This window comes from Haliaeetus albicilla, chromosome 1, assembly GCF_947461875.1.
Source record: "Haliaeetus albicilla chromosome 1, bHalAlb1.1, whole genome shotgun sequence".
In the NCBI taxonomy this organism is placed as follows: domain Eukaryota; kingdom Metazoa; phylum Chordata; class Aves; order Accipitriformes; family Accipitridae; genus Haliaeetus; species Haliaeetus albicilla.
Genome location: NC_091483.1, coordinates 69497190 through 69509569, shown reverse-complemented (window position 1 = coordinate 69509569; position 12380 = coordinate 69497190). Strand labels below are relative to the sequence as shown.

General features: G+C 40.2%; 1 protein-coding gene across 3 annotated transcripts in view; it reads right to left on the bottom strand.

Moving 5' to 3' along the window:
* RAB28 (RAB28, member RAS oncogene family) overlaps positions 1–9930 on the bottom strand; it is a 64323-nt gene extending 54393 nt beyond the window's left edge. The window contains exons 1-2 of one of the 3 annotated variants that reach the window (XR_011326490.1): positions 9556–9930; positions 2046–2142 (exon numbers count right to left, since the gene is read on the bottom strand). Coding sequence is in view for 2 of the 3 variants with exons in the window: in XM_069793447.1 (XP_069649548.1) it covers positions 2046–2142; positions 9556–9633 (175 nt within the window). In the remaining variant the exon portion in view is untranslated. The remainder of the gene's footprint in view (positions 1–2045; positions 2143–9555) is intronic. The other 2 variants (XM_069793447.1, XM_069793455.1) reach the window with 2 other exon arrangements.
* Positions 9931–12380: the final 2450 nt, after the last annotated feature.

The window sequence follows — 12380 nt, the reverse complement described above, 5'->3', positions numbered from 1 at the left end:
ACTAAAACAACTGGAGACAAACACAGCTTGTATTTTTAAAAAGACCAAAAAACAGAGAAACAGTACTTTATTTTAAAAGCTAAAATGCATTTCTAATGTGGCCTAATGTAAACTACTGTGCAATTCTAGAAATCAGCAATTTTAACTTCTGAAATCTTTGCTTACATTCAAAAAAGAAAAAAAAAATCAAACACTGAACCATAGTTATTCATCAATTCTCCTGCTAAATAAGAGAAATCAAGGCTTTCTTCCCTACTGATACACACATTATAATTTCTGTGCAGCAGTATGAATTAACATTCCAAGTAAACACAGCAGCTTTACAAACCCAGAACTAATCAAGATATTAGAAAAATCCACTTCCTTAAGTAATGCTTCCCATTCCAGTATTTAGAAATTTTACCTCCCTCCCTCTTCCCTTCCTTCTCTCTTATTCCCCACCACCAGTTCAGCTTACTTATAAACCACAGAAATACATATGTACATAAACATATATTGGCATAGGCAAAAACACAATGACAGTCTACAGAAAAACGCTTCTTCCTGAATATGAATACATTCAATGAACATTACTATTTTGTTAATGATAAATGAGGAAAATACATGTAGAGACTTTGCTGCTGTTTCGGTGCTATTTTCATCCACATTCTGAATTTATTACAAAATAAACTAGAAGAAAGTAAAACATGAATGAATCAATAGTTGATAATTTTCCATTTTCTACTCAACATATTTAAAATCCCAGTAATGTACTAATAGCTTCTGTATGTTTAACAGCTGGAAAAAAACTTGCAAAATACAAGTTCTCAGCATGCACACTGCATGATTTGTGTACACATTCCACTTGCAAGTACTGCTGTTAAGTATTATGCACACTGGTATTTTTAGAGGCATGAGCAGGACAATAAAAAAATTATTCTGTTGATTTTATGGAGAAATAAGCACTGAAATTTGCTACTTTATCACTTACCAGATACTAAAAAAGTACAGCAAAATGGCCAAACCAAAATAGTGAGTGCAGGAATAGTCTGAAAAGATTATTCTCTTTCACTTAAGAAAATATATAAACATAATCAAGAAATTATTGGCAATATAATTTTAACAAAATAAGTTCAAGAACTATATATATTTTGTTATAACTTCAGGTTATAGCTAAAATGCTTCATTTCTGGGTTTGCTTCCCTCCCCGCCCTCCACAAGGAAAAAAGAACTTGCTTCAACTTTATCATATCTCACTACAACTTTTAATAATTACACATCATTTTTCTAACTTCCTCTTATTTCTGAAGTCAGAAGAAAATGCATTTAATGAAATACTTTTATACTTAGAAACTGAGCAACCACAAATCAATGAAAAGACTTATTTCAAACCCCCAATTGTTTGGAGACAAATTTCTACCAGCAACTATTCTTTTTTAATTATTTCTTTGCATTTTCCATGCAGTGTGCTGCAACTGGCATCTAAATAGTTTCTTTGCCGTCGTGAAGTGAAACATCTTGAATGCTCAAACTGTATTTTTATGAGTGCCAAGGGACCCTAAATTTTAGTGGTCTATTAAATGCCAGCAATTTCATGCTGCCTTGCATAAAACAGCATTCACATATTAGAGCACTGCGATTCCATAGCTGCATTATGCTTCTCTCACACAACTCAAATACAAGTTGTGTATTTCATTTAAAAAAATATATATATTTCTTTCAAAACACATGTACTTTCTCAATGAATATATTTAAAGTTCCATTTCATTGTTGTATGTTACACTATCCACATGGACAGTGAGTACACTCAAGTAGAGATAATAAAAATCACGAATATAGATAGCATTCCTTTTATTTGAATTCAGTGCTTTACTTAAAGATGTAAGTTGCAAATGCATAACCCTTTGTCACCTGGCAAGAACGTACTAACAAAATTTTCTCTGAATAACCTAATTTGCCATAAAAAGCACTGTACTAAGCTTATTTAGCATACATTACTTTGGGGAATCTGTTTCTGCAAATCTTACTGCTGCCCAACCTTTCAGTGTTAGTTTTTATTCTCTTACCTGGCAATATTATCCTTTTCAAGAAGAAGTCCAGTCCTATGGTTTGTTTGTACTGTTTTCCAAATATTTCTTGGGCGAAACGTGTGGCTAAGGATGTCTAAAACAGAACAATATCAAATTAAGTTGTCATTTCAAACAGCAAAAAACTTGGTGTTAAACCAGAAGTATGAAATACAGTTAAGCACTTTTTAAATCAACACCAACTGACCAACTGACAGTGTTCATGGATTTGGATTGACAAGCATACCAGACAACTTCAACATAATAAAAGGAGGTGGCAAAGACTACTAATTTATGCAAAAAGAAGGAAGGCACATACTTCCTTTGTATTTCAAAGATACTACGATATTCACATTACAAAATATTACACAGATTTGAATGAGGTATCATTAGTACACTCAAATTGACACAAATCTAAGTGATACTATCCATACCTGAAGAACTTATTATTTTTAAAAAGCATGCATTTCCAAAACTAGGGTCTTTCCCTGGTACAGAACACCATGATCCCAGGCCAACTTTCTGGGAGGGAACAGAGATCTGCACAGTGCAGAGTCCCACAGGGGCTCCAAATTGTGGCAAGATTCCTGCCACTGTATATCAAAGTTTCAGGATCAGGGATTACATGGAGTCTAAGATATGAAGAGTACTTTCTTGTACACAGAAAAAACTAAACTCATGTTAAGAGTGCACATTTGCAGAATCATTCCTTTAAGCAGAACTCTGGAAACTTATTTCTTCAATTTATATTTTGTGGATTTATGAAAGTAGACCAATACACTGTTGACCTAATAATCAGCTTTTACTACATACTGCTAAAAGGATACACAATTAACCTACATAAAGTAATGAAGCAAGGCATTTATATTCTTTCACTAGCAATTTAAGTTCTCCATGCAAGGCAAAAAAAAAAAAAAAAAAGGGAAAAGGGAAAGAAAGAAAAAAAAAAAGAGAGAAAAAGCTCCACAATCTAAGGTTTAAAAAAAAAAAAAAAAAAAAGGAAAGGAGAGGTGCAATTATAAAGAATACAAGAGTTTATATTGTGGAAAAAATTAAATACTGTATTAAAAATTAATGTCACATAGATAAATTACATCCTACATCAAATTAGTGGTGTACACTTACAAATCTCTTGTTGAAATGACATCTGAAAATACGAAAACAAAGTAATTGCAGAAAAAAAATTCTAAATATGCATTTACATATATAGGGGAAGAAAAGCCTAACAACCTCACAAAACCCTTACACTGTCTGAGAAAATTCAAAATGGGCAAGAAGGAATTTTTGTTGCCAGCTTTCTGCTCATCAAGACCCAGAGAGGTGAGTCATATCAACTGTTATTAGAAATTGCCATTGGAGCGCATTTAGTTAAAAATGCAATAGCAAAATAGTGCCAATAGCTCTGAAAAAATGAGAATAGACTAGTTCTATTAATGGAACAGTTATAACAAAAATCTAAATTATGCTAATAATGTCAAATGTACATAGGAAGAAAAGGTAACTTACTCTTTTTTTGCATGAAAACATGATCACCAGAGCTCTAGCATTAAAGCTCTAGTATGAATATAAAAACATTTATTCAACTATTAAATTACCTGTGAAGTAAATAATGCAAGATTTACTGTTTTCTTGTTTCTACATCACATTTATATTCCTACCACTGTCATATATATGTACATATAATAAATGATATTTTGATATCAGAAGATATGTTTAGGAAGTAACCCAAAAAAATCAATTAAAGACTATTGCAACATTTTCATTTACTTCACTGAACTCAAGCCCCAAAAGGATTAAAAATAAATAGATAAATGGGGAAAAAAGCAAGTAAACTATAAACAGCATGGGTATGCTTATATATTTATATCACTGTGGAAAGGGTGAAGACCACAGAAGATGAATCGTGAGAATACTCTTCTGCCTACAGCTATGTGACAGTAATACCAACATATGCACAACATAAAATTCAATACATATTTAGACTGTAGTACCGAAAAAGTCAGTAGAACTGATTCTTTTAATCACAACAGTTAGCATGTCAAGATTACAAAGACATTATCTTTAATCTGTCATGACCTTAAAGATGTAGATAAGAATAAGAACATTGCAGGAATACACCAGACAGTCTTCTCCTTGAAATTTTTCTTTTCAGAAAAGTAACCAGTACCCAGAGTAAGATTAAAATATCATCTGACTATATCATAGTATTCTATATTCTCCAACACACTAATTTAGATCCCCATTAAAAAAGCAACCACTCCCTTCTTGTTTTAAGGGCTCAGTAAATATTAGCTTTATCACTCTGTGACACTCAATATTCCCTGAGGGCTTCTAGGGGTGTTAGTAAAAATAAACAACATACATTCAATTAAAAGCCAACCAATAGGAGCAGCAAGTAATCTACAGCATGGCAAAGTTCTCTTAAACAGTTTTTCCTCTACTGTGCTCTTGAATGCAAAGGAATTTATAGCAGAAAATCATTGACTAACCCCTTTTTAATTTTTTTTTCTAATAACTGTTAAAGCTCAAGGAAGGTGTTGGATTACCAGACTAGAGTCCTCTATTTATTCACAGAACAAGCATTTATCCACAAAAAACTAAGAGCAACAGTTCAAACTTCTCCACAACAGTAAACAAAGAAGTTATGTCAATGAATATTCAAATACCTCTACAATGCAAATACTCCCTTCAATCCTAAAATTGTTCTCTGCCATGCTTGCCATAAAAGATTCTACATGGCAGTTTTGCCTGTAAGGGTATGTTGAGTACAATCTATGTAAAAAATAACCAAAGTTAAATAATGGCTCAGTAGAACTGTAACTGTAAAAATAAATAAGTGATCAGTGACTGTTTTTAAAAAAAAATTATGCTCCATTCATAAAATTTCAGCCATTAATGTAGAGATTAGAGGATAGCATGATATCAAGAAGGCCTTGTTCCTTCACGTCTCTACTAAGACAACCAGGCCACCAACTTTCATAGCAGACTTTCCATTAGACTCAGTTTGGTAGGTTCACACATTTATCTTAAATACTTCAAAGCAAATGTTCATATGCTGTTCTGAATAGCAATACACTATTGAAGGTTGGCGTTACAAACTCCTTCCTTTCAGACAAAAAAAAGGCTTTGCGTTCTAACATACAGCAATCGAGACAGCAGTAAAAAATAATACAGAAAAATTTCAGTATTCTAAGTGCAAAATACAATGGGATATTTGGGAAGTTCTTTTGGAAACAAACGAAGATGCAATCAAACCTCACAGGCAAGGCAAGACAATTTCTTGCTTCTATTCTTCAATGTCAACAACTCACAGTATAAAAAGCTGCTCCTAAACACCTACATACTGAGTAAATAGGAAAAAAAGCAAACAATATTTATGAAATAAATTGAAAAGTCAATAAATTGAAATAAATTGAAAGTCAAACAGAAAAAGCAATGATAGCCAGCTCTAACTGATACTGACTGCTCACCAGGACAACACAGAAATTAGCAGAGAAAACCCTGACAATGACAATTCTTTGAGTAAAATCCTATAGAAGAAAGCTTTCAGAAAATGATGCCAAAGTGTAGTATCATAGTTGTAAGAAAGAAAAACTAAAAACAAATTTCAATGGGATGCAAGCACATAGTTCTGAAGCCATGAATTTCCATTCATATCCCAACTTTACCAGCCAATTGAGAATCCACTTTCCAAAAAGCAACACATATCTATCCCCTCCCTTACTCCCTTCTAGAACACCAATGCCTTTCTCCAAGCACAGCAATATTTACCCTTCAGTCATGTCCCATCCCTACTGGCAAGAATTTTAAAACAGACAAAATGAAAAGGAATACCAGGCTAAACAACGAGATGCTTTAACTAGCATAAAAACACATAACTGTCCAATACAGAGAATTTCTTATGATGTCTTTCCACCCCCACTCCTAACTACTGATGAAACTTTGTTCACTAAAAAAGAGAAAATTATCAAGATTTTTTGACATTAAACATGGATCTATGAAACTAGGCCAATCTGCAGAGGACACTGGATGTAATTTTCCATTTGCAAGACTGAACAGTGACAACAATGTTTTTGTCGACATTGATGAGGTTTTTGAGCCCACATGTAACAACAAGATCCAGAATTGGCACAATGCTTAAAAATCTGGCATCCTAAAAAATCCTAAAGCAAGCAGACCACCACTCCATATTCCAGCCTACGGTTTAGCTCCTGCACATTCCCACACCGGGTTGAGCATTCGCTCTTTCATGTTCATCATCCATTGCTAAGAGAAGAAGGAAAAGGTAGGATGTTTCTGCTACCATACTTTAATCCCAGCTGCAACAGATGGCAGAAGGACAGAACCTCTGTTTCTTTGCTCCTCCCACACACCTATTTTTCAGGACCTTCCTTCCTATGAATAGCTCCAAGATTTGCTTCCAGAGGCCCAAAGCCATTTTCAACAGTAGCAAATCCGAGTAGTTCCAGCTCAAATCAACATCATTATATATTTCAACATTAAGCCAATCTGTGCACAGCAAGAGTAGAAATACCTGGATTATAACATCATTTTTTTTTTCAATCCATACTAGTACTGCTAGTTTATTTTAATGAAAAATCATTTTGGCTCAGGAAGAGTAGGTTGATTGAAAACCTAGATGCATAAGGCTGCCATGTGTATCCTGTAATCAAAATCAAAGAGCCAACTGCTATTAATAATTGCTGTTTATTTTCATCTCACATTGTCCCCGCTGCTGATTTCTTTTCAGATTGTTTTCCTAGTTTGTCTAGTTCATTAAAATCATTCTCTATTATTATCTTCTTACTAACCAACCTTGCCTTCCTCAATTTTTCTTTTCAACAATTTACCATTTCCATTACCCTAATACTTTTTCAGATTCTACTCTGTCTCACTCCTCTCATTCCTTCTTCCTTTTTCACTCTTCTCTTAGAGCTTGCTCCAGCAGTGCTTATTCCTACCCTTAAACATCTAAGTATCCAATTATCCATTCAACCACCACAAAACAAATGAATAGAAGCACAACATCCCTCCCTTACCTCATGGATAGAGCAACTCCTAGCTAGTGGAAACAAACATTACCCTTAGCTTGAACTGACACTGGTTTGTTTTTAAACTGCTACCAACCCTTCCACAGAACCTTAATCACATTGCTTCTAAACAATGAGTGAGGAAAAAGAGAGCAAGTTTACATCTTCAGCCAGCTGACTCACAAAGACATAATTTATCTTCCGTGGAGAACTGATGACCAGACAGCCCCAGATGGAGGAAATAAAATGTTTGTGGGTTTTTTCTCCTTTTTTTTTTTTTTTGGCAAGAGGGGGAGCAATGGAAAGAAGTCAAATGTGAACATCTCACACTGAACGCAAGACGCAATATTTCAACGATATGTTCCATTATTTCCTACACTACTCCTATCCGACGATCCCAGCGACAGAGGAAGAGAAAAACCAATGTCTTGCACAGTAAATGAGAGGCTAAGTATGCATGTGTGTAAAGACCAGCTGTGAACCAGATGTGAGAGGCAGGCTATTTAGAGTTGAAAACATATAGACATACACGTTTCAACAAGCAAGCGGAACGAGTAGCCAAGAAAGAAGAGGAACCTCAACAATTTAGTCTTCTGAGGTGCTTGAAATAGCACTAGGTACATTTTATCCTTCCATTCCATGACCAATCACTTCTTTATTTTTACAAGATCTTACAATAAATCTATTATTGAAAGTGTTCGCTGCTAGGCCATCAGGATGGCTGGAAGAAGCCTCTATTACAGCATCATCTAGGGGGAACAGGAGGAAAAGCAGCCCACCATAGCATAGCTGCTACTCATGCAAAATAAACGGCACTTGAAGCACAGGATGCCTAGAGCCAGCAGGAGATTCAGTGAGTGGCAGCTCACGTGTGAAAGGCAGGAACCAGCAGGAATACACATCAAAACTCAAGAATGCTTGAAAATCCATGTTTGGTGAGAGGTCTTGCCACAAGGTGCTGAACAGCAGTAGTGAAAGGATTCCTCAGTTTGAATGGAAAACTCCTGGGGCACGCTACCAGTGAAACAGCACTTCAGCTGTCAATCCTGCGCATTTATTATGCTCTCATCACACAGTCACTTGGAATTGCCCATCTACTGACTCAGATGAATACAATACCCCTTCAGACTGGGTTTAGAATCACTGGAGGCGAAAAAATGTTTTGTTTCTCCATAGAGCTCTGCATAAATAAGCAAGCAAAACCATGCATGTACTTTCACTAAGAGCTTATTTCTATTAATAGCAGGCAGCTCATTTAAACCACCTCTAAGAGTATTTTTACCTTTCATATGAACTGTGAGGCAGGCAGCCTTTCTGCCTCCCCACTTTTCAAAAGCTAATGATAGAGAAAAAAACGTATTCTTCAAGTATACAATAAAATTACTATTTTCAGGTGTATCTCACGAAAGGATTCAGGCCACATATGGCAATAGGTATGTTCACACATGTACAGTAAAGATCAGTGACTATTTTAATCGGGTAAGAAAGTGGTCTCCCTTTTGCCTTCATTGGTTTCTCCGTCAAGATTTCTCTTTTAAAAAGAAAACAAGTACAACTTGTTTGTAAACAAACTTTTACAAATAGTATTTAATTATGTTGATTATAGACAGAAAAAAGCCCTGTAAAAGTCATCACCAAAACCTAAATTGACCCAGAAGTGTCTTTCCAAACTCTGAAACAGCAACTCAAATAGATGCAAACTGTTCTATCCACCTCAGGAGGTTATCAGCTCTGAAGCCGAAATGGAGAGCCTGGAGACCCAGCTGAACCACCTTCCCTGCTCGTCGTTTCGGCGGGAACCGCGAATTCACGTGCTCGGCCCCGACCCCAGCCCCCTCCCGGGCACCGCCAGCCCCCGAGAACAACTTCGGGCTATTCCGGCAACTCCAGCCGAGCAGCTCACGGCCCGGCTCCAGTGCGCGGTCTGCAGCGCACGGCCACCAGTAGGAAACGCCACACCAGGCAGCGCCGTGGCAATTACGTTATTAGCCGCTCCTTTCATTAAGGCTCAAGAAAGGGGGATTAAAGCCGCACACGTCTGTTTGTTGACCAAGCCTCTCGAGGCGCCGCCAGGGTACGGAATCCCCGCTCGAGGGTCTCGCTGCCCAGCACGGAGCGGATACGGGCGGCCCCGGAGCCAGGCTCCCGGGCGAAGAGCCCGCCTCTGCCTGCCGGCCGGCCGGGGAGCACCAGGGTCCCGTCCCGGCTCTCCGCTACGCCCACCCCCCTGCCCCACACACGCCGGGGAGACAACGCAGGAGGAGAAGCGCGGGGCCGAGAGTGAAGGGGGAGGGGTCAGCCGGCCCCACGCCGCCGGGTATCGCGACGGCGGCAGCGCGATAGACTGGAAGCCGCCGTGGGCTGCTCCCTCCTCAGCGGGAGGGCCGCGGGGAGCGACGAGGGGGAAGGCCGGGCAGGGGTCTGGGGGCACCGCGGCGACGGAGAGGAGCGGGGCGCTGCCGGCGGGGGCCGGCACTGACCTTGCCAGTGGTGCCGTCCCCCAGCACCACTAGCTTGAGCTGGCGGTCCGGACTCTCCTCCTCCTCCGAGTCCGACATGGTCCCTACGCCCCCGGCGGGGAAGGAGAAGAGGCGGAGGGCAGCCGGGAGGGACGGGGTGCAGGAGCGAGGAGGGGAAGCGGGAAAGGAACGAGCGCCGCGCTCACGGAGCCGGCAGCGCTGCAGAGGCCGGAGCCGCCATCTTCCCTCAGCGCGCCCGCCGTCGCTATGGCCCGCACGGGACGAGACCAACAGGGGTGAGGAGGGAAGGGGGAGAGCGTCGCTCGCGGGCGGGAGCTACAGCAACAAGTCCACCGGCCGCTGCGGGCGCGAGCCGGGGCCACCCGCGACGCCCCCACTTCCGTCCCCGGTCGTCCCCCCTCCCCGCTCAGCGGCCGGACGAATGGTTCAACCCGACTCTCCGCTACGCGCAGCGGTGGTTTAGCCCCGAAGTGACGCTCCGCGCGGTAACTAAGGAACGTGGGGGTCAGAGGCCGCGGGGTGGGCGGGGCATGGGGCGGGGCTAACGGCTCCAACGGCCGCGCGGGCGGAGGGCCGCTCCGCCATCCCCAGGCGGCGGCCGGTGGCTGCGGGGCCCTCCCGCCCCTCCGGAGGGTGCTGGCGGCCGGCCGGCCTCCAGGGCAGGGCAGGCGACTGGAAGGCTTGCAGAGGGAAAATAAAAACCGGGTAATTCCCCGGGAGATGTCCTTGGAGAGCAGAAAACCGGTCGGCTGCGGTGCTTCCTAGCAGGGGTGATCCGCTTCAGCGGAGGGGCCGCGCTTGCGTTCCCGCTACATCCACCTCCACGGCCGAGTCCCTGTCTTGGCTGGGCTTCTGCGCAGCGACAGGACGTATTCATATTTTGCAAGGAGTGCGCTAACACAGAAGGCAAATGCGATAGCAAGCACTGCGCTGAGTCCTGCCTTATTTCCCCACCTTTCAGCTCAGCCGTTGTTGGCAGCTCTTTGCCTAACTTCTCCTAAAGCCACCTGATCAGGAAACCACCGTTTTCTTATGTTTTTTGTCCATATAGGCAATTAGCAAGAAAACTTGTTGACGCCGCCCTAACTGAATTTTAAACCACTATTTTATTATGCACATTGACCATGGCGAACAGTTTATAACCTCCTCTTTCGCAGCAGTCTTTCACGTATTTGAAAACCGTTAGCGTGTCTTCAGTCCGTCTTCTTTTCCGTAGACTAAACAACTCCTCTTCGTTCAGTCTTTCCCTGGGTTGTCTTTTCCAGACTTCTGATTATTCTTGTTGCTTTCCTTTGGCCTCTCTCCACTTTCTTGAAGTGGTATGCCAAAACTGGATACAGTACTTCGGTTGAGGCCTTCTGAGTACTCAGTGGAGTGGAAGTATTACTTCATGTGTCTTACATACGAGACTCCTGTTTATATATCCCAGTATGATGTTTGCTTTCTTCACGGTATGACATTGCTGACTCATACTGTTTCTGATTTACTAAAAAGCCTCTGAATCCCCTCCTGTTATCAGAATTTCATACACTTTGAGGTTTTATTCCTGTTTAACTGTAGTGCTTTCTGCTTGTCCCCATTGAATTTCATCCTATGTTTCAGGCTACTTGCACAATTTGTCAATATAATTTTATTTATAATCTTGTCCTCCAGAATGCATGCTATCCCTTCCAACTTGATTATATCTGCAACTTTAAGAATCATATGCTCTATTCCAAACTCATTAATAAAGATATCCAACAGTACCAGATCTCTGCAAGCCCCTATTTGACATACCCTTCCAACGTGATGAGTGATAACAATTCTTTGGGCATAGTTTACACAACAGTTTGAACAAAAGAGACAGCTAAAACTGTTTATAGGTGTTCTTTAATGGATTCAATATCAAGCTAAGATTTTTTAGAACAACTTTGTGTAATGCCTGAATAGAAATCATTCCTGTTTCAGTCTCTTTCAGGTTTTCTTTTTCAAATGTTTCTCAGAAATTTCCAGCATTACAAGTACACTGTTTTACTCAGTCCTCAGCAGGATCAAGAAGATTCCTTATTACTCATGTATTCAAGTGTTTGCAGACTTGAGGCCAAATGCTTTCCCAATGACATTCTGAAAAAAGGGGGGAAAAAAAGCAGAAAAGACCTTAATTTCTAATGGAAAACCAGACACACATCTTTGTCACTTTCTTCATACTTCAAAACAAATTAAATGTGTTACTCATCCACTATTTTCCACTTCAAATCATCCTTTAGCCTAATTATACTGCAAGTTCTCTTAACTAGGAACTTCAGCAAGATCAGCATAAGGGCTCAGCTGAAAAGCATTTCTTGGAAGGAGGAGCAACAGAGACAAACATGGAATTTTCCTTTATGATTTCTGACATACTGAATGGTTGTACAATTGGCATTAGACATTTAAAAGCTCCACATCTCACATCAGGGCAGACACGTGATTGATAAACCGCTGTTGATGGAACCGTTCATATTCATGCCAATTCTGCATCAATCACATTAAGAAAGAACATAAAAGATTAATTCAAAACTTCCCAGGGCTTTTGGGGAGAAGCAGGGTTCTATTCAACCCCAAGATGAAAATTAGGGGGGTTCAGGCTGTATGTGCAAAAGCAGGATGATCAGAGAGGAAGGTGCTCCAGGTCTCCAGGCTACATGTATTCTCATTTGAAATACGACAAAGAAATGTGTGTGTTAAAACACACATCCCCAAACTTAATTTTCTTCTTAATTATATTTTTTCTCCACAAATCACTTGAGCTTATTAAAAGTTAGGGTCATCATCTAAATGAGTGAACAACATAGAAAGAACTGTTTCAT